The following is a 22,703-nucleotide window of genomic DNA, read 5'->3' as shown; positions in this document are numbered from 1 at the left end:
CTTTTCCTACCCACATGGGTTCACTTTCACCTTCCAGCTATCCTCCTTCCCCTCCTCTTGCCCTTTTTATTTTGGCAGCTTCCACCTTCCTTTCCAGTCCTGAAGAAAGGTTTCAGCCTGAAGCATCGACAGTTTATTTATTTTCATAGGTGCCGTCTGACCTGCTGAGTTCCTCCAGTATTTTGTGTGTGTTGCTTTGGGTTTCCAGCTTCTGCAGGATTTTTCATGGTTATTATGATCACTGTTTCCTAAGGGTTCCTTTACCTTAAGTTCTTTAATCAAATCTGGTTCAATACACAGTCTCCAATCCAGAATTGCCTTTCCCCTAGAGAGTACAACCTCAAGCTGCACTAAAAGGGCATCTCAGAGGCATTCTACAAATTCCCTCTTTTGTAATCCAGCACCAACCTGATTTTCCCAATCCACAATATATTGAAATCCCCGATGACTATCATAACCTTGCCCTTTTGACATGCATTTCTAACTTCCATTGTAATTTGTAGCCCACATCCTGGTTAGTCTTTGGAGGCCTCTATATACAGTAACTCCTATCAGGGAATTTTTACCCTGTCAGTTTCTTAACTCTTCCCACAAGGATTCTGCATCCTCCAGTCCTAGGTCACCTCTATCTAAGGCTTTGATTTCATCTTTTACCGACAGTTCTACCCACCCCGCTGCAAACCTCTATGTCCTTTTGATGTAACATGTATCCTCCGATGTTAAACTTCTAACTTGGATCTTCTGTCAACTATGACTCAGTGATGCCAATAATGTCAAACCTGTGAATCGCTAACCGTGCTACAAGATAATATACTGTGTACATTTGAATATAACTTCTTCAGTCATGTATTCATCTTCCCTTTCAAGTTTGCCCCATGTTACAGATCAACTCACCCCACTGACTGCAATTTTTGCCTTATCATCTATCTGCCTGTCCTTCCTCACAGACTCACTACACAATGCATCGACTTGTCTACTAACTGCCCCATCCTCAGCCCTACCGCTCCAGTTCCCACCCCCCTGCCAAATTAATCTAAATGTTCCCCAGCTGCTCTAGCGAACCTGCCCGCAAGGTTTTTGGTCCCCCTCGGGTTCAGACATAACTCATCCTTTTAGTACTGACCATACCTTCCTCAAAAGAGATCCCAATGATCCAGAAATCTGAAATGCAGCCCGCACCCTTGCCCACTTATTGATCTGTCCTGTCATCCTAATCCTAGCCTGACCAGCGCATGGCACTGGTAGCAATCCTGAAACCAGTACTTTGGAGGTCCTGTTCTTCAGCCTCTTCCCCAGCTCCCTATACTGACTGCACAGGGCCTCTTCCCACCTTTGCTTGCTCACCCTCCTTTCTGAGAATCTTCTGCAGCTGCTTTGAGAAATGAGTCAGAAATTAATTAGATCGAATTAGTTAGAGAAATTGGAGTAACAAAGGTCATTCTAACAAATCTCACTGATTCTAACTAAAGAAGAATTTGGTTTTTGTTGATACCTGAGATTTGGAACCTAAGAGAATGTTGGAATTTTGAATTGTTCTTACTAGTGTAAATATTTTATATATCTTGTTTCTTTTATATATAAACAAAACTTACCTCCAGAAGTATTTGTTTTCTATTCACTGCCTCCTTCGATTGCTCGAGCTTCTGATGGCCTACTAGCACCTATGTAATTTGATTTTTCTCATAAAGAGTGCAGGAACTAGTCACATGAGATAAGTGCTACACAGGTGTTACTTGCGGGTTCAATGTTTAGAAGTTTCAATGAGTACAAGGATAGGAGACGGAATAACAGTTCGCTATGTACTGGATAGGCTCTAGGACCTGTTCCTGTGCTGTAGTGCTCTTTGACACTATGACTATGACACCAGCTTTACAGCATAAATTTGTTTTAAAATGTATTTTAATAGATTATTTTACAAAGATTATAAAATCACCAAAAAGCTATAGATTTAGGTGTCAACTAAATTTCAAGCACAATAAATTGTTGTATGGTCCAGAGAGCTGACATGGAACAGTCATGACTTTCCTTTTGATCTAGACCCAAGGAATGTTGATGCATTTGTGACCACTGCCTCTGTTTTGTCACTTTGTTCCACATCTGGTGCTGGGTAAGCAGAAGTGTCCTCCAATTAAATTATGGAAGAAGTAGAGCATTGTCCTTGGTCTGATCACAGTCTCTGGCTACCAGTTTCAGCCCTTCACATGACAGGCCTCTTAAGCTGAAGACTGCTAACACTTCAACCTCAGGCTGAGTTTCAGGCCTCGTCACCTGGTTCTGCCTCACCTCATCTGCTTCTGAAACTCTCTTCAATGTTTTGAAGATTTGATTACTTCATCAGACTCCTGGTTGACCTCTATTGCTTTATTCTTTATAAACCCATGGCATCCAAAACTCATCTGCCTGGGTCGTATTTACACCAAATCCTAGTCACTTAACTTCCCTGTGCTTGCTGAGTTACATTGGCTCCTGGTTAAACTCTACATTTATTATATTGTCAACCATCTTTTCCCTGTGGTCTCTCCACTCTATCTTTGCCATTTCCTCCAATCTGACTCCCAAACTTATCTGTGCTGATACCTTCCTATGGACTCCTGAGCATTACAGATAAAATCCCTCCACTGCTGGCAACTATGCCATTAGTCATAAACTTTACATTACTTTACTTTATTGTCACTAAACAATTGATACTAGAGCGTACAATCATCACAGCGATATTTGATTCTGTACTTCGCGCTCCCTGAAGTACGAATCGAAGTAAATATAATAAAAATTTAAATTATAAATCATTATTAGAAAATAGAAAATGGAAAGTAAGGTAGTGCAAGTCAGGTCCGGATATTTGGAAGATACGGCCCAGATCCGGGTCAGGATTCGTTCAGCAGTCTTATCACAGTTGGAAAGAAGCTGTTCCCAAATCTGGCCATACGAATCTTCAAGCTCCTGAACCTTCTCCCAGAGGGAAGAGAGACAAAAAGTGTGTTGGTTGGGTGGGTCGTGTCCTTGATTATCCTGGCAGCACTGCTCCAACAGCGTGCAGTGTAAAGTGAGTCCAAAGATGGAAGATTGGTTTGTGTGATGTGCTGGGCTGTGTTCATTATCTTCTGCAGCTTCTTCTGGTCTTAGACAGGACAACTTCCATACCAGGCTGTGATGCACCCTAGAAGAATACTTTCTACGGTGCATCTATAAAAATTAATGAGGGTTTTAGGGGACAGGCCAAATTTCTTCAGCTTTCACAGGAAGTAAAGGCACAGTGGGCCTTCTTGGCAGTGGACTCTGCTTGGTTAGACTAAGTCAGGTCATTTGTGATATTCAGCCTGAGGAACTTAAAACTTTTGACCTGTTCCACCTGTGCACCACTGATATAGATGGGGTCGTGCGGTCCGCTACTCCTTCTGAAGTCAACAACCAATTCCTTCGTCTTGCTGGCGTTGATGGATAGGCTATTGTCTTTGCACCATACCACCAGATTCGTAATTTCCTCTCTGTACTCAGACTCATCATTACCCAAGATACGGCCTACAATTGTGGTGTCATCAGCAAACTTCTAGCACAAGTTCTAGAATTTGCTCCCCAAACCTCTCCATATGCCTTTTCTTGCTTCTAAAGCTCTTGAGGACTGATTATGGACCAATTGCCTTTATATTTATTTGTATGACCAGGCATCAGTTTTAAAGCATCGTTACCTCTGTTTCTATTTTCACAGATGCTGATTCACCTGCAGAGTGTTTCCAGCATTTGTAGTTTTTGTTTGATTTTTGTTTAGTGAAGGAAATGGAAACTGTTATTATTGCTGTTTGCATTCTGCACCTGAGGTATAGCATAAAAAAGACCAGGTAATGTATCTTAGGTGTGGCTTGAAGCGTTAAGGACAGAAAAAAAGTCAGTAGTTTTGAAAGCAGTTGGTAGCGAACAGATTAGCCTACCCCAATGCCTTCAACATCCTTGCTAGATCAATCGGGCTAGCTTGAAGAAATCTCTGCCTAATTGCAACCAGTACATTACCTGCAGCACCAGAGAACTCAACCCACTCAACACTACCATCAGGAATGCCTACCGTTCCATCCCTCGGCTGCATTTCGGGAAGACTGATCATCAGACTGTCCTCCTCCTGCCTGCATATAGGCAAAGGCTCCAGAGATAAGGACAGGAAACAGGTGATCCTGGGAGGCAGACAAGTGGCTGTGAGATTGCGTTGAGTCAGTGGACTGGATAATATTCAAGGACTCATCAAGGGAGCTGAATGATTATCCAAAGGTTGTCATCAATGTTCCCTCTAAGCTGTGAGGGTGTGTGGTCTTGCACTAGCTGAAATACTTCCATGCACATCGTCTTTGTTAACATGCATAAAGACAACAAAAACAATCAAAGCTTTCATATAATGTTGTATGGAAGAGCAGTGCAGCTTTCAGGCCACGTGAAATTTGTTGTTTGGTCTGTGCAGCTGTGAAAAACTAGAGGGAATGTTGGTTGTCATGGATTTTATTAAGACACACATGGACAAGTGTATCCCCAACCAGAAGTCCTGGATGAACCAAGAGATCCTCAATCTGCTGAGGGCAATCCAGGGAAGTACAAGAGGTCCAGGTATGACCTTCGGAAAGCTATCTCACATATGAATTTGCAATTCCAAACCAAACTTGAATCACAGGAGGATGCCTGACTGCAGTGGCAGGGCTTGGATGCCATCGCTCCCTACAAAGCAAAACCAAGCAACAGAAATACCAACAGGGATTCGCTCCCACATGAGCTCAATACATTTTATGCTTGCTTTGGCAGAACATAGAGCCACAGGAACTCCTACAGCCCCGGATGACCCTGCGATTTCTGTCTCTGAGACCGATGTGAAAGCATCCTCCAGAAGGGTTAAACCCATGAAAAGCATCTGGTTCAGATGGTGTATCTGGCTGAGTACTGAAGACCTGTGCTAGTCAACTGGTTGGAGTGCTTACTGACTTCTCCAACCTCTCACTTCAACAGTCTACAGTACCTTCCTTCTTCAAGCAGGCGTCAATCTTATCAGTGCCCAAGAAGAACGTGCTAACCTCCTTCAATGACTAGTGTCTAGTACAATTTACATCTACTGTGATGAAGTACTTTGAGAGGTTGGTGATGAAGCACATCAACTCCTGTCTCCACAATCACCATCAGCACAGGTGTACCAGAAGGCTGCATGCTTAGCCCCCTCCCCTCCTTCTGATGGCAAGGTTAAGTATATTTAAGTTTGCTGACAACACCACTGTTGATGGTGGTGACGAATATAGGCGGGAAACCAAAAATCTGGTTGAACAGTTCCACAACAACAATCTCTCGTTCAATGTCAGCAAAAGCAAAGAATTGATTATTGACAACAGGAAGGAGAACCCGGAAGTGTATGAGCTATTCCTAATTAGGGGATTGAAGGTGGAGAGGGTTAATAACTTTAAATTCCTTGACGTTATCATTATCAGAGGGTCTGTCCTGGGATCAGCACGTAAGTTCCTTCACAAAGAAGGCACAACAACACCTCCAAAGTTTTATAGGTTTGCACAAATTTGGCATGTCATGTAAAACTTTGACAACTTTATAAAGATGCACAGTGGAGATTATCCTGACCAGTTGCATCACTGGAAATCCAATGATTGGGAATATCCATCACAGTCAAAGCCTTCCCCACCATTGAGCACATTCACAAGGAACACTACCACAAGAAGGCAGTGTCCATCATCAAGGACCCTGCCATGCAGGCCATTCTCTCCCTTCTCACTACTGCCTTTGGGTAGGAGGTACAGGAGCCTTAGGCCCCACATTAACAGGTTCAGGAACAGCTTTTACCCTACAATCATCAGGCTCCTGAACCATCGTAGATAAATTCACTCACCTCAACTCTGAATGGATTCCACAGACTAGGAGCTGACTTTCAAGGACTCAATGGCTCATGTTCTCAGTATTATTTATTTACTTATTTTTTTATTTGCACAGTTTCTCTACCCTTGCACATTGGTTGTTAGTCAGTCTTTGTGTGTAGTTTTTCATTGATGTTATTGTATTACTGTGTTTTACTGTGAATGCCTAAAGGAAAATGAATCTGAAGGTAGTATCTGGTAGCATACACACATTGATCATAAATATGCTTTCAACTTTGAACTTTGAACATAGGACCATCTGTGCATTTGAGGATCGATAAAAGCTGCCCTAAATGGTCCTTTTATATTAAAGCAGATGGCCTGTGCTCTGTATGTTGGGTGAAGACTAGGTTAGCCTCGGCTATGCTCATCAATGCCATATGGGTCAGTCTGGTGATTTCTCAACCTGATGAAACAATGGCCATCAATCATGCCATCATTAGGTTCATAGGATGGAAAAAGGAAGAAATTTAACAGAGCTGAGTAGGAAGAGCTTTATTCTCCATCTAACACAGATTTAACCAAACTTGGCATATTTGATGGAAACTGGTTAATTGATTTATAATCTCTACTTCTTGCCCTAAACCCTCTCAACTTGATATTGCCTAAATGTTCCAAATATTAAGACATGGAATACTTGTATATAAATAAATCAGAAACAAAAGATATGAATGGTTGAAAAATGTAATTCGGGTCAGTCTAGATGATAAGTGAGACATGCAGCAATAAAGAGATACAAACAGCTCAGTGGTATTTAAAAATGATAAATACAATAAAGGTAATTAACAAGATCTACAAAGACGGTCTTCATCCATGGCAACGGAACTGAGCACACAATGTACAACACCATCTGTGTGAATTGACTGTGCAGTGTTCTGTGCTTAATAACTGTGCACTTACATAAAGAGGACAGAGCAGCTGTACCGCCTGACACTGACACCAGCCCTCATTCTGTACTGTGCAATCACTGGCAATTACCCCAGACTGAAGTCATTCAACTTTTAACTCTTACCCAGACACCTAAACGCTCATCGTCAACCATGAATGACCTCCTCTGTTACTGCCAATGAAACCTGAATTCACCTTATCATGATGGCCAAGTTTGGGATCAGCTAGACATAAATGCACTCAAAGCTCCACTATGTGGATCTCATTCTACAGTCAGTCTCATGGAGCTGTGTTGGTTCACTCTGTTAACCAACACAGAATCTCATCCATAACTCTAGGTCCACTGAAGCCTTCATTGGCGCTTACACGGCCCCCGGCACAGCGCCTTCTCTGATCCTCTGCCTTTCCCATTCCTTTCTGTTGCCTCCATTTTATCAGCTTTAAAACCCTCTCTCACCACATGCCATCAAGAAACACCTCAACATTTTTTGCACGTTGAAGCTTCTCATGCAAATGCAAGTTGTTTCAATCAGCGTTCCTCATGCTTCAAGTCCAAATCCAGACCACGGTTTTTGACAGTTCTTCCTCAATTAGAGGTTCTAAGATTAAGAGGAAGTAGGAGGGGAAGCAATGTTTCTAACCCTTCTTTCAACTTCCCTTTTTTTAAAAACAGTTGTTCCCCTTCAGGGAGATCATTTATAGAACTTGGAACAGTGCAGCACAGGAACAGGCCCTTCAGCCCACAATGCTGTGCTGAACTAATTAAAATATTAAATATCAAATTAAACTACTCCCTTCTGCCTGCACCAAGGCCTTGTCCCTCCATTCCCTGCACATTCATGAGTCTATCAAAGAGCCTCCTGAATGCTGCTATCATATCTGCTTTCACCACCATCTTTAGCAGCACACTTGCAAGCAACCACCACTCCATATTAATTTACCTTGTTATTCTTGTGCTGTGTGTAAGCTGCTTTCATTAATAAGTATGGTCTCTTAGAAGTAATTAATAATGTCATGAGAGTGTGAATCAGAATCAGAATCAGGTTTATTATCACCGGCATGCGTCACAAAATTTGTTAACTTAGCAGCGGCAATTCAATGCAATACATAATCTAGAAGAAGAAGAAAAGAAAATCAATTTAATGTGTTCATATATTGAATAGATTAAAATCATGCAAAAAACAGAAATAATTGTATATTAATAAAGTGAGGCAGTGTTCAAGGATTCAACGTCCATTTAGGAATCGGATGGCAGAGGGGAAGAAGCTGTTCCTGAATCGCTGAGTGTGTGCCTTCAGGCTTCTGTACCTCCTACCTGATGGTAACAGTGAGAAAAGGGCATGCCCTGGGTGCTAGAGGTCCTTAATAATGGATGCTGCCTTTCTGAGACACCGCTCCTTGAAAATGTCCTGGGTACATTGTAGGCTAGTAGCCAAGATGGAGACGACTAAATTTACAACCTTCTACAGCTTCCTCCAGTCCTGTGCAGTAGCTCTCCCCCCCCACCGACATACCAGACAGTGATGCACCCTGTCAGAATGCTCTCCACGTTACATCTTTAGAAGCTTTTGAGTGTATTTGTTGACATGCCAAATCTCTTCAGACTCCTAATGAAGTATAGTCACTGTCTTGCCTTACATCTTTCATATACATGAAGAGTAAAAACCTTTACGTTATGTCTCCATCTAAATGTGCAATGTGCAATTTATAGTAATTTATATTAACTAGCAACTAGGAGCTAGTATAGAAATACAATTGTATCAGTGTGAATTAATCAGTCTGATGGCTGGTGGAAGAAGTTGTTTCCTCCTACTGTCCGAAGACGCACCAAAGAAGTTAATTGGTCATTGTCCCATTATTAGGATAGGGTTGATCGAGATTGTGGGGTTGCTGGGGTGGTGTAGTTCAAAGGGCCAGAAGGGCCTACTATGTGCTGTATCACTAAATAAGTCAATCAATCAATCAATCAATCATTCAAGCTATCAGTCAAGGGATCTCAAATACAGCGTTGTCTTGATTCCTGAATCATTGCTATAATGTCATCGATTCCTAGGAGGAGTGAAAGTATTCCTGATTTGTTTTTGTTGTAATGACAGGACACCACTTCCCATTCACACAAACTCATTTTACTGAAGTTCTCATAATGCTCTTCAATCAGAATTTGCAATTTTGAAATCTCCCTTAAGTTTCCAAGAATCAATAAATAATTGCACTTGCTTTGCCACACAGTTTCTGATGAGTTCAGCCTCATCCTAAATTCTCATGTTGATCGGTATTTTTTTATCTCTCATGGGGTCAAAGAATCCTACCACTGTCCTACAGCTCACAGTCCCTTATGCCATCTCTCTAAATGAGCCATCCACTTTTTCCCACTCTGCCCTTCTTTCTCCATAGTCTTGCTGCCTTTGCTTTTCATGCACATAGATCAATTCAGTTCTGAAATTTATTGTTGAATCTATCATTTCTTCAAGCAGTAATGTGGAGCTGCTAGTGACATTGTCTCTTTGGCCATTTACGTATACGTGTGTGTTGTGTTGGATTGCATCCATGTAAAAGGCCATCTCAAAGTTGACTCATTCTAGACTGGAGACCACAGTTCTTAAGGGTCAGCCTGGTACTGCTCTGTACAGATTCTAGAGTTTAAAGCTCTCTTTTATTTCTTGGTGACCATCATAGGACTCTATATTCCAGCTGAATGTCTGATACACAATTTACTCGTTATACAATTTTGTTCATGTAATTCATCAATATATTCCATTTTCTTTGATTATCAAAATTCTTCTTTGTTTGGGCATACTTAGAATCTCCAAGGCTTTATCCTAAGCAGCTTCAATACCATTTATAAGCTACCCAAGCCATCAAAATTGTGTAATACCTGGCTTTCCTCTCTGTTAAGTTTCTTTCTCCACTATGTTTGGCCTAATTCATTGCCCATTCCCTGACCATTGATTCCACTACCTCTTCCATTTTGGTGTTATCTGCAAACCTGGTCATTTTCACTGAGTTTGGAAATCAAATCAGGTAATGCAAATTGGAGATATAACAATCCCAACATGAAATGTCAGTGCTGTTTCTCTTTCTACAGATGTTGATGGCGTATTGAATATTTGGAGCATTTTCTTCACTGATTTCATATTTCTAGAAGTTACAGTTATGTATCTGAATTAAGTGCACCTTCTTTTCGTGAGGGAACAGTTTGCCAGTTGGATATACTGTGTATGTGCAGCACCGGCAACTTTGAACTGGTTATCACCAACTAGAGTAATCATCTAAGAAATGCTTTGGTATGGCTGTTGTGTTGCAGCACAAGTTTACTTTGGTATATAGAGCATATTTTCCAGAATGTGAACAGTTTAAAATGAAGCACAAAAGCTTCCCAACACCAAGGAATTACACTCAGTGGCCACTTTATTAGATACCTCCTGTACCTAATAAAGTGGCCACTGAGTGTATGTTCATGGTCTTCTGCTGCGGTAGCCCATCAACTTTAAGCTTCAATGTGTCATGCATTCCGCAATGCTCTTCCCCACACCACTGTTGTAATGCGTGGTTATTTGAGTTACTGTCACCTTGTCTGACCACTTTCCTCTGGCCTCCCTCATTCACAAGGCATTTTTCCCACAGAACTCCCACTCGCTTGATGTTTTTCACACCATTCTCTTCAAATTCTAGAGATTGTTATTTCTGAGAGACTCAAACCATTCTGTCTGGCATCAACAAACATTCCACAGTCAAAGTTATTTAGATTATACTTCTTTCCTGCCCTAATATTTGGTCTGAACAACAAATGAAGAAATGAACATCTTGACCATGTCTGCATATTTTGAGTAGCTGCCACAGAATTGGCTGATTAGATATTTGCGTTAATGAGCAAGAGTACAAGTGGCTACCAAGTGTAGTTAACCTTGTCTTTCATTCTGTTGACTTCTGGCCCAGGTACAGAAAACATCCAGTGATTAGAGCACAAACATCAATTAGACATATTTAATTACAATTGGATTCTGAATCAGCTATAGAATCAGAATCAGGTTTATTGTCACTGACATCAGTCATGAAATTTGTGGTTTTGTGGCAGCAGTGCAGTTTAGGCATAACAACTATAAGTTACAATGAAATATATCCTTCAACTATTGGTAAAGGATGACTGGAGAACTTTTTGCTGGGCTGGATTACTTGTGCAATGCTCACACAGGTCTGTATTTGGACTGCATCTGGCTGAGATGATGCAACTCTATAGAGAGATGACATCTATCCTTTTGAAGTGCATGCTTACCCACTGAGCCACTCAGGATATAGTAGAGAAAAAAATACTTCCACATTCTTGGGGCTGCTACATGGCCAGTTGCCACTGTTATGATTCAGCAACAATGAATATATAATTGAGACATGTTTTTTTATAACAAATAAAACATTTATTAAACACTGCTTTTAAAAAAAACCCAAAAGTAAACAAACGGCTAACTTAACCGGAAGTCGGCTGCTATATGGCAGCTCAAACAGTTCTTAAAGTGAGAAATGCGAACTCAGTTCTTTAAAGTAGTATTGCAAAAAGTCCAAAATGATTTACAGTCAGTTAGGAGAGACTTTTCTTGAAGTAATAAATTCTCTTACTGCTGATCCCAGCCGAAGTATAACTTGCCCGCTCTCCGACTGGACTTTAACTGGCAGTGATTTTCAGAGCTGCCAGCACAACAAGTCTTACAGTAGAAATTAAAACTCCACTTTTAAAATGAAACTGCGTCATAAAATCAAATACGCAGCAGAACGGAGTCACTGACAAATTAAACCATGAACTGACCTGTGTCACACGGAGGGGTTCTTTTATACCCCGTTGAAACAGGTCATCACATGACCTCTCACTGGCGGGAAAATTTTATCACTCCACCATCATAAGACCGTTACATCATGCCCAGCAGAGACTCAATTACATCATAGTCACGTGACAGTGACAAGATACCCATGGGGTGTGTAACGCCACAGAAGTCTGTGAAGATTCAGATGCCATCGAAAGCTTTGACAAACTTCTATACGTGTATGGAGGAGAGTATATTGAACGGTTGCATCATGAACTGGTATGGAATCATCAATGCCCTTGATAGAAAAGCCTACAAAAAGTATTGGAAAAGGCCCAGTCCATCAGGGGTAAAGCCCTCCCTACCACTGATCACAACGTCATGGAACACTGTCGCAGGAAAGCAGCATCCATCATCAAAAAACCCTACCAACCAGGCCATGCTCTCTTATTGCTGCAACCATCAGGAGCCTCAAGACTCGCACCACCAGGTTCAGGAACAGCTACTACCTCTCAACCATCAGCCTCTTGAAGTAGGGGGGATGACTGTAGTCAACCACTTGCCCCATGACTGAACCCTTCCAACTGAATTGGGACTCACTTTCGTGGACTCTTCATCTCACACTCTTGATATTTATTGCTTGTTTAATTATTAGTATTCTTTTTTTTTTGTATTTGCACAGCTTGGTTTTCTTTGCACATTGGTTGTTGTCCTCATTGAGTGTGGCCCTCATTGATTCAATTGTGTTTCTTGTATTTACTGTGATCTCAGGGTTGGATTTGGTGACATACAATGCTGATAAAGAAATATTCACCCCCTTGGAAATTTTCATGTTTTATTATTTTACAACGTTGAATCACAGTGGATTTAATGTGGCTTTCTTGGCACTGATCAACAGGAAAAGATTGTGTCAAAGCGAAAACAGATCTCTGCGAAGTGTTTTAAATTAATTTTTAAAAACACAAAATAATTGATTGCATCAGTATCTACCCCCTCTTTAATATAACACTGGTGCAGCCAATTGGTTTTAAAAGTCATGTAATTAGTTAAATGGAGATCACTATGTGCAGTCAAGGTGTTTCAATTGATTGTAGTAAAAACACACCCTTATCTGGAAGGTCCAACTGCTGGTGAGTCAGTATCCTGGCAAAAACTACACCACGAAGACAAAAGAACACGCCAAGTGACTCAGTGAATAGGTTATTGAAAAGCACAAGTCAGGAGATAGATATAGGAAAATTTCCAATTCACTGAATATCCCTTGGAGTACAGTTAAGTCAGACATCGAGAAATGGGAAGAATATGGCACAGCTGTAAATCTGCCTAGAGCAGGCCATCCTCAAAAATTGAGTGACTGTGCAAGAAAGGGACTAGTGAAGGAGGCCACTTAGAGACTTATGAAAACACTGGAGAAGTTACAAGATTCAGTGGCTGAGATGGGAGAGACTGTGGGAGATTCTGAAGTCAGCTGAAAGAAGATTCTATGGTCTGATTAAACCAAAATTGAGTGTTTTGGCCATCAGACTAAGTCCTATACACATGATCAAAAACACAGCATCCCTACCATGAAGCACGGTGGTGGCTGCATCATGTTGTGGGGATGCTCCACCGAAGCTTGTTACTTCTCCAGAGTTGTCATAGGTCTCTTGGTGGCCTCCTTCACTAGTCCCCTTCTTGCACAGTCACTCAATTTTTGAGGATGGCCTGCTCTCGGCAGATCTACAGATGTGCCATATTCTCTGCAAGGCTTGTGTAAGTAGAAGGTAAAATGTACGCAGCAAAGTACAGGGAAATCCTGGAGGAAATCCTGATGTAGTCTGCAAGAAAACTGTGACTTGGGAGAAGATTTGTTTTTCAGCAAGACAATGACCCCAAGCATAAAGTCAAAGCTACGCAGGAATGGCTTAAAAACAACAAAGTTAATGTCCTGTAGTGGCCAAGTCAGAGTCCAGACCTCAATCCAATTGAGAATTTGTGGCTGGACTTGAAAAGGGCTGCTCAGTCATGATCCCCATGCACTCTGACAGAGCTTGAGCAGTGTTATAAAGAAAAATGGGGAAAAATTGCGGTGTGCAGATGAATAAAGCTAGCAGAGTCCTATCCATACAGAGGCAAGACTGCAATTGCTGCCAAAGGTGCATCTACTGAATACTGATTTGAAAGGGATGACTACTCATGCAATCCATTATTTTGTGTTTTATATTCATAATTAATTTAGATCACTTTGTAGAGATCTGTTTTCTCTTTGACAGGAAAGATTCTTTTTCTGTTGATCAGTGTCAAAAAAGCCAAATTAAATCCACTGTGATTCAATGTTGTAAAACAATAAAACATGAAAACTTCCAAGGGTGAGGGTTTAAATAATTTTTATAGGCTCTGTATACGTACTTTGATAATACATTTACTTTGAACTTTTGAACTTTGTTTTAGCATTGCTGATAATTGGTAGCCAGGATAGCAGTTAATCTTCATAATGGAATTTAATGCAAGCCACAAGACGCTCGCAGTCCTCACATTAGTCCCAGAGCCACATTATTCCAAACCTCAAAACCTCAGGGTAGCAGTGGAGCAACCACTAGATGACAGCTGTGCTCCAGCTGATGCATTGCAAGCCCTGTCTCCTGCAAAACTCCAACAGCCATTGACACCTTGTTCCCAAATGTCTGCTAATTCAATAAAAAGAGAAGTATAGAATGGTACAGCACAAGCACAGGCCTTTTGGCCCATGACCTCTGTGCTGACTGATTTGCCAACCTAAACCTAATCTCCATTCCCTGCCTGTTCATGTTCCAGTCCAAATGTCCTTTAAAGGTTGTTATTGTGTCTTCTTTCACAATTTCCAGGCATCTACCCACTTTTGGTGTAATATAACTTTCCCTGTAGATACTTTTTGAACTTTCCGCATCTCGCACACAATCCTGTGAGCACACATAGCCACACACGTGTTCACAAAGCACCATGCACATCTACAGCAATCTGTCTCACACACACGCACACACAATTATCACACACAAATACACACTAACGCAAGACTCTGTGCTTAGCCACCTGCTCTACCTGCTTTATTCATACAATTCTCTGGCTAAGTACAGCTCCAATGCCATACTCAAGTTTGCAGAAGACAGCAATGTTGGCTGAATCAAAGATGGTAGGGAATTGGAATACAGGAGGGAGATTGAAAGTATAGCTGAATGAAGCCACAACAACAACCTCTCACTCAACATCAGCAAAACTAAAGAGCTGATTGCTGAATGCAGGAGAAGACAACCAGAGGTCTGCGAGCCAATCGGCATCAGGGGATCAGATGTGGAGAGGGTCAATAACTTTAATTCCTTTGACACATCAACACCTCTACTTCCTTATAAGTTTGTGCTGATTCAACATATCATAACAAACTTTGACAAACTTCTATAGATGCACAGTGGAGAATATCATGACGGGTTGTCTCACCACCTGGTTAGGGAACACCAATGTCCATGAATGGAAAGTCCTCCAGAAAGTAGTGGATATATAACAGGAAAAGCTCTCCCCACCACTGAGCTTATCTACAAGGACTGCCACATGAAAGCAGCATCCAATATCAGGGATCCCCACAATCCTGCCTATGCTCTCTTCTCAGTGCAGCCATCGGGAAGGGGGTGCAGGAGCTTTAGGGCCACACCACCAGTTTCAGGAACAGTTATTACTATCAGACTCCTGAACCATCATGGATGGCTTCACTCACCTCAACACTGAACTGATTCCACAACCAAGAGAAAATCTACAGGCGCTGGAAATCAAAGCAATACACACAAAATACTGAGTTCCTCCAGCATTTTGTGTGATTCCACTTTCAATGACTCTACAACTCATTTTCTTGATATTATTCATCACCTATTCATTTATAATTATTATTTGTCTTTTATTTATATGCATAGTTTGTCTTCTTTTTCACATTGGTTGTTTGTCTACCATTGTTTGTGTGTAGGTTTTCATTGATTCTGCTCTGTTTCTTTGTACTTACAGCAAATGCCCACAAGAAAGTAAATCTCAGGATAGTATATTGTGACATATATGTACTTTGATAATAAATTTACCCGAGTTTACTTAAAACATTGAACAAACTGATTTCGGATTTTGGGCAGTGTTAGATTTTGCAGATACTGACACTGAGTGCACAAAACAAAGGTGTTGCTGCTGGACGGGCAGTTACAGCTTCAACCTTGCAAGAACACTCCGAGAATGAAAAGCTCTGCCTGAATAATATTGATTGGGAGATAAGATTACCCCCCTTGGGATTCATTAACTTTGAGGAGGGAGGCCTGGAGCTTTCCCTGCCTGTACCACATAACAATGGTAGAAACAAAGATGTCACAGCTATTCTGTTTCGCTTCAACCTATTAATTTTAGCTGATTTTTAATGTATTGCTATTATTATGTAAATGTGCAATGTGTATGTGGGACATGTACTTCGTACACGGGTCATTGTGTGGTGATGTGTACTGTACACAGGTCAACGTGTTTGAACTGCACATAGGACAGGTAAGTTCCAGTCAGAAGGAAGGACAAGAATGGCAAGGGTAAGGGGACCGTGGATGTCAAGAGATGTGATGAATTTAGTCAAGAAGAAAAAGGAAAAGTGTGTAAAGCTTAGGGAGCTAGAATCAAACAGAGCTCACGAGGATTATAATGAAGCCAGAAAAGAACTCAAGAAGGGAATTAAGAAAGCCAGGAAGGGCCATGAAAAGTTCTTGCAAGTAAGATTAAAGAGAATTCAAAGGCATTCTCTACATAACTCAGGAGAGGGTAGGACCACTCAAGGATAAAGGGGGAACATTTGCTTGGAGGTTGGTGAGTTTCTTAATGAGTACTTCACCTCAGTATTTACCAAGGAGAAGGAGATGGATGATAGGGAGATCAGTGGCAAGTGTACTAATATGCTAGGACATTTTGAGGTAAAGGAGAAGATAGTATTAGGTTTCTTAAAAAGCATTGGGTGGATAAGGCCCCAAGGCCTCATGGGATGTACCCCAGGTTATTGAGAGAGGCAAGTGAAGAAATTGCTAGAGACATGACCAATATCTTTGTGTTCTCTCTAGCTACAGGCGAGATCTGGAGCACTAGTGAGTAGCTAATGTTGTTCAGCTATTCAAGAATGGAACCAGGGATAATCCTGGAAACCATAGATCAGTGATAGAGAAATTACTGGAAAGAATTATTTGGGATAGGATTTGTGACTATTTGGAAAAACATAGCCTAATTAGAGAGAACCATCATGGCTTTGTGTGGAGCAAGTCATGTCTCACTAACTTGATTAAGTTTTTTGACAAGGTGACGAGGGTGATTGATGCAGGTAGAACTGTGGAAGATATCTGTGTGGATTTTCATAAGGCATTCGACAAGCTCCCTCATCCAGAAGATTAAGGTGTATGGGATCCATGGTGAATTGGCTGTTTGGATTCAGAACTGGCTTCCACATAGAAGTGAGAGGGTCGTGGTCAAAAAGACTTATTCTAGATGGAGGACTGTATTTAGTAGATTCAACTATTTTCCACAGTGATCTATACTGGAACCTCTGCTGTTTGTGATTTACAAATACCCTGATTGAAAATGTAGATGGGTGAGTTAATGAGTTTAGAGTTGATGTGAAAATTGGTGGTGTTATAGATAGCGTAGAAGACTGGCAAAGAGTACAATAGGATATAGATCAGATGCAGATGTGGGCAGATAAATGGCAGATGAAGTTTAACCCAGCCAAATATAAAGTGTTGCACCATTGTGGGTCAAATATAAAGAGACAGTACACTGCTAAGGGCAAAACAATGTCAATAAGCAGAAGGATCTTGGGGTCCAAGTTCATAGCTCCCTGAAAATTGCTACACCAGTTGATAGGATGGCTTAGAAGGTATATAGCAAGATTGTTTTTATCAGTCAAGGCACTGAGTTCAAAAGTCAGGAAGTTAAGTTGCAGCTTTTTAAAACTCTAGTTGGGCCACATGTAGAATATTGCATACAGTTCTGGTACCCCAATATAAGAAGGATATCAAGGCTTTGGAGAAGGTGCAGAAGGGATTTACTAAGATGTTGCCTGGTATGTGCTGTAACGAGAGTTTGGACAAACTCGGGTTGTTTTCTCTGGAGCAGTGGAAGCTGATAGCAAATCTCATTGAGCTTTATAAGATTATGAGAGGCATAGACATAGTAGACAGGGAGTACTTGTTTCCCAGGGTTGAAATGTCTAATACCAGAGGGCATGCATTTAAGGTGAGAGGGGGTAATTTCAAAGGAGAGGTGAGGGGCAAGTTTTATATACAGAGAGTGGCGGGTGCCTGGAATGCTCTGCCTGGGGTGGTGGTGGAGGCAAAAACATTAGGGACATTTAAGAGACGTTTAGATGAGCCTATAAATATGAAGTAAGTGGAAGGATATGGACATTGTGAAGGCAGAAGAGATTAGTTTAGTTAGCCATTGAATTGGTTTAGTCCAGCATTGTGGGCTGAAGGGTCTGTTCCAGTGCTTTACTGTTCTACGTTCCATATGTACACGGTATGTGTCAGTGTGTGGGATTTGCATTCTGTACATGGGTCAGTGAGTAGGGATGTGTACCCTGTACACAAATCTGTGTTACTCCATCATTTGGTCATTTTGGCCAAGCATACCTCAGCAAGAGCCACTGTCTGGGGAATATATCCAGTGCAGTGCCTCTTTATGGAATAAAAGATTGTCCAGGATACGAAAAAACAATCTGTAGTAAGTATACATTTATTGTATTGTTAACATAATTCTGTATTTTATTCACAGTTCCCAGAAATGGAAGAAACTCTGATCTGGGAGCAGCATACAGTGATGTTATATAGGGTAAATCTCACTTTATTATCCTAAGCTGTCTCTCCTTTTCTTCTAGAACCTCAAAACCAGGAACCAAATCAGCATCTCCACACTACTTTTTCCATAGAACAGCTGTAATCCACTTTGTCAAAAATCACCACTCCACCAACTTAAATATTGTTGGAGTCAAAATACCATAATCTCCTCCAAAACATCCCAAATGGACACAGTCCATTAAAAAAAGAAAACCAGAAAGAGGCCATTCAGCCCATTGAGTCAATGGCATTCTCAGAGTAAACACATTAGTCCCTTCCCCCACTTGTTTCCCAGCAACCTGTTCTCTTCACAAACCAACCAATTCCCTCCAAACCTCTTGCCATCCACGTACCTGAGTTGCAATATACAGTGAGGGTGTATAGAAAGTGGGCCCACCAGGTAAGGGCAATTACGAAGAACTCAAGGCAGCAACATTATTTCCTTAGGTCTTTGCAAAGATTTGGCGTGACATCTAAAACTTTGACAAATTTCTATGGATGTGTGGTGGAGAGTATTTTGACTGGTTGCATCACAGACTGGTATGGAAGCACCATCGCTCTTGAGTGGATACAATTTAGTCCATCGTGGATAAAACCCTCCCCAGCATTGAGCACATCTACAGGAAGTGTTGTCACAGGAAAGCAGCATCCATCATCAGGGACCCCCACGACCCAGGTCATGCTCTCTTCTTGAGCTGCCATCAGGAAGAAGGTGCAGGAGCCTCAGGACTCTCACAACCAGGTTCAAGAACAGTTATTACCCTTCAACCAACAGGCTCTTGAAGTAAAGGGGATAACTCCACTCAATTTCACTTGCCCCGTCACTGAAATGTTTCCTCAACCTATGGGCTCACTTTCAAGGATTCCTTATCTTATGTTCTTGATATTTATTGTTTATTTATCATTATTATTGTTTCTTCTTTCTTGTTGTATTTGCACAGTGTGTTGTCCTTTGTCCCTGATTGAACGCCCAAATTGGTGCAGTCTTTCATTGATTCTGTTATGGTTACTGGATTGATTGAGTATGCCCGCAAGAAAATGAATCTCAGGGTTGAGTATTGTGGCATATATGTACTTTGATGATAATAATTACTTTGAACCTTGGAGCACCAAGGACAATCTCAGGCAGGTACAGGGAGAATGAGACCACTCGGCTGTAGGGAGCAAGGTTACACCTACATCCCCACTAACCTATAATGTATATCCCTGATCCTCAGTGGGAAGAGACAGTAAAGGATTAATCCTTCCCCTGTTTAAATTGATTATTGAATGTCCAAGGAACAAGAACAATATATCTTCAAAAATGTTAACTGCAGCCCTTTAAACCACTATTATTAGTGACACTTTAATATTAGTTTTCAGTAATCTGTGCGCCAGCTAAGTCAACCTCCCCCATCCCAGTCACAGATTCACACCCACTTGAAACAGGATCTACTGTCAGAATAGATTCACCAGGATATGTTCAAACAAGCAGTACTGTGCTTCGTGACCTATTCCCACCGAGCTCCAGGCCCTACCAGCCAACGTCCCAGCTGAACTATGTCGCAGAAACCTTACAGCACTCAGATCAGGGCAGTGCAACATCAGTAGCCTCACAATGTACACACAGCCAAAAGGTACACAGACTGCCCATCGACCCTCTGTATCGAGCAGCCTAACCAGCGGTCTGCTTGGTATACTGAAGAGAAGTTCTACAAAAATGTTTCTCACGTCATTCTGAGATGTCTGGGAGTACCATGGTAGCGTAGCAGTTAGCATGACCCCATTACAGCTCAGGGCGTCAGAGTTTGAAGTTCAGTTCCAGCGTCCTCGGTAAGAAAGTCTGTACAGTCTCCTGTGCATCTGCATGGGTTTCCTCCTGATTCTCCAGTTTCCTCCCACAATCCAAAGGCGTACTGGTTAGTAGGTTAATTGGTCATTGCACATTGTCCTGTGATTAGGCTAGGGGTTTAAATTGGTGACTTGGTGGGCTGGTTCTCTAAATAAATTTAAAATAAAATAAATGTTGCACTGGCAGTGAGATCAGAATGTGTTTCTCCTGGTCACCGAAAACCCAGCATCCACCAGCTGCAATCCCGATGCTCCTCACTGTTGGGGGTTGCATCTGTCTTCCCATTGCTCAGCCTGCACCAATTGATCCTCTGGATTCTCACCCCTCTGACCAGCAAGAATCTCATCAGCTCCCAAGTAGTTCAATCCGATGTCCAATGGATCACTTCCACTAACCGACACACACTGGCCCCTCCATGTCAGGGATACAGGTCATCACGAATAGTAGCACAAAATGGACAGCATTGTGTTTTTGACAGTCTACCTGATTTATTCCCATTGGCTCTGTGTAAAATCAAGTGGTGTGAATTATCATTCATTCCTGGTTGTATTAATCAAATCTCACCTTTACTGTGCTAATTGTATTAAGTCCAGTTCAAATCTCTCCAGACACTGTTCTGACAATGTGCCTCAGCTTTAACCCCTTTAGAACAACTTCCCAGCATTCATAACATTTCTCATGCTGTCTCCTTTATGTGTGGTAACCCATGATCTTCTGTGTTGTGCTCAGGATCCAAAGATAGGATTTGGCATTGCAATATCTGGAGGGAGAGACAAGCCCAACAGCAGCACAGGGGAGACCGCCATTTTGGTTTCAGATGTCATTCCATCAGGACCAGCTGAAGGAAAGATTCTGTGAGTGAAAAAGACTCTGGATGATAATCGGGGATTAACCAAACCAAATCTAAAAGACTTCGATTGGAAAAGCGCTGTACCTGTAAATATAAAATCTTCCCAAAATTGCAAACGTTGGAAAACTGTAACAATAACAGAAAATGCTGGAAACACTCAGCAGGTCAGGCTGTAAATGGAAAAAAAAGGCAAATAGAGTTAATGTCTCCTGTCAAAGATCCTGTTTCAGGATGGATGCCTACCTGTACGTTCGTATTTGCACACAAGAGGGCCCTCTGTTGGAATAGTAAAGATGTAGCAATCATGCGATTATACTGATTAAAATAAATAGGATGTTGCACAAATCTAAGATAAGAGTCACCAACCATATTGCCATATCAGATCCAGTCTACCAGTTTGTGATCTCTTCCTGTTATCTAAGTTATTAGTAATAGGTCACATGTACTGCCAGGTTATTTCCTTGTGTACTTTGGGACAGCAGCAGCAAATTTCAAATGCAACCCAGTTGCTGGAGGGGAAGGGAAGGATGAAAATGGCTGGAATGATTCATGCTTCTTCTCAGGGGTAATTAGTCATGATGCTAATAACGAGGAGTCATAAATAGATCGTGACAGAGAATAAATGTTAATCCGTTTCGTTGAGGTAGGGGATGTACATTCCAGAGAATACAAAGGGGGGGTTCTTGATGATATTTATATGTACATGATAGGACCATAAGAACTTAAGATATAGGGACAGAATTAGGCCATTTGGCCCATTGAGTCTGCTCTGCCATTTCATCATGGCTGATACAATTTTCCTCTCAACTCCATTCTTCTGTCTTCTCTCTGTATCCCTTCATGCCCTGACCAACCAAGAATCTATCAACCTGCCTTAAATACACATAAAGACTTGGCCTCCACAGTTACCTGTGGCAAAGAATTCCACAGATTCACTTCTCTCTGGCTGAAGAAATTCCTCCTCATCTCTGTTCTAAAAGGATGCCCCTCTGTTCTGAGGCCTTTGGAGGCTAATTCTCTGGATGCTTTCAGGAAAGAATTAGATAGAGCTCTTAAAGATAGGGGAGTCAAGGGATATGGGGAGAAGGCAGAAACGGGGTACTGATTGTGGATGATCAGCCGCAATCACAGTTAATGGCGGTGCTGGCTCAAAGGGCTGAATGGCCTACTCCTGCACCTATTGTCTATTGTATACTCTGGTCTTAGACTCTCTTCAATGAGGGCGCCCCTCATTCTTCTGAATTCCAGTGAATACAGCCCCAAAACCACTCACAAAAAGCACAAGTGGGCTCACCAGTGCTTTTTAAAGTCTCAACATTACATCTTTGCTTTTCTATTGCAGTCCTCTTGAAATGAATGCTAGTTTTGTATTTGCCTTCCTCACCACAGACTCGACCTGCAAATTAACCTCTAGGGAATCCTGCACAAGGACTCCCAAATCCCTTTGCACCTCAGTTTTCTTGTAGTTTTCTCTCCATTTAGAAAATACTCAACCCTTCCACTTCTTCAACCAAAGTGCATATCCATACACTTCCCGACACTGTATTTCATATGCCATTTCTTTACCCATTCTCCTTCTGTAGCCTTTCTACTTCCTCAAAACAATCTGCCCCT

General features: G+C 41.6%; 1 protein-coding gene across 5 annotated transcripts in view; it reads left to right on the top strand.

The window, feature by feature from the left end:
* LOC132406209 (tight junction protein ZO-3-like) overlaps positions 1 to 22,703 on the top strand; it is a 101,427-nt gene that overhangs the window by 32,777 nt on the left and 45,947 nt on the right. For all 5 annotated transcript variants that reach the window (XM_059991538.1, XM_059991539.1, XM_059991535.1 and 2 more), the window contains exons 2-3: positions 18,347 to 18,403; positions 20,969 to 21,093. In XM_059991538.1, the coding sequence (XP_059847521.1) occupies positions 18,356 to 18,403; positions 20,969 to 21,093 (173 nt within the window). In that variant the 5' untranslated portion in view covers positions 18,347 to 18,355. The remainder of the gene's footprint in view (positions 1 to 18,346; positions 18,404 to 20,968; positions 21,094 to 22,703) is intronic.

This window comes from Hypanus sabinus, chromosome 16 (assembly GCF_030144855.1).
Source record: "Hypanus sabinus isolate sHypSab1 chromosome 16, sHypSab1.hap1, whole genome shotgun sequence".
In the NCBI taxonomy this organism is placed as follows: domain Eukaryota; kingdom Metazoa; phylum Chordata; class Chondrichthyes; order Myliobatiformes; family Dasyatidae; genus Hypanus; species Hypanus sabinus.
This window is presented reverse-complemented; position numbering and strand designations above follow the sequence as displayed.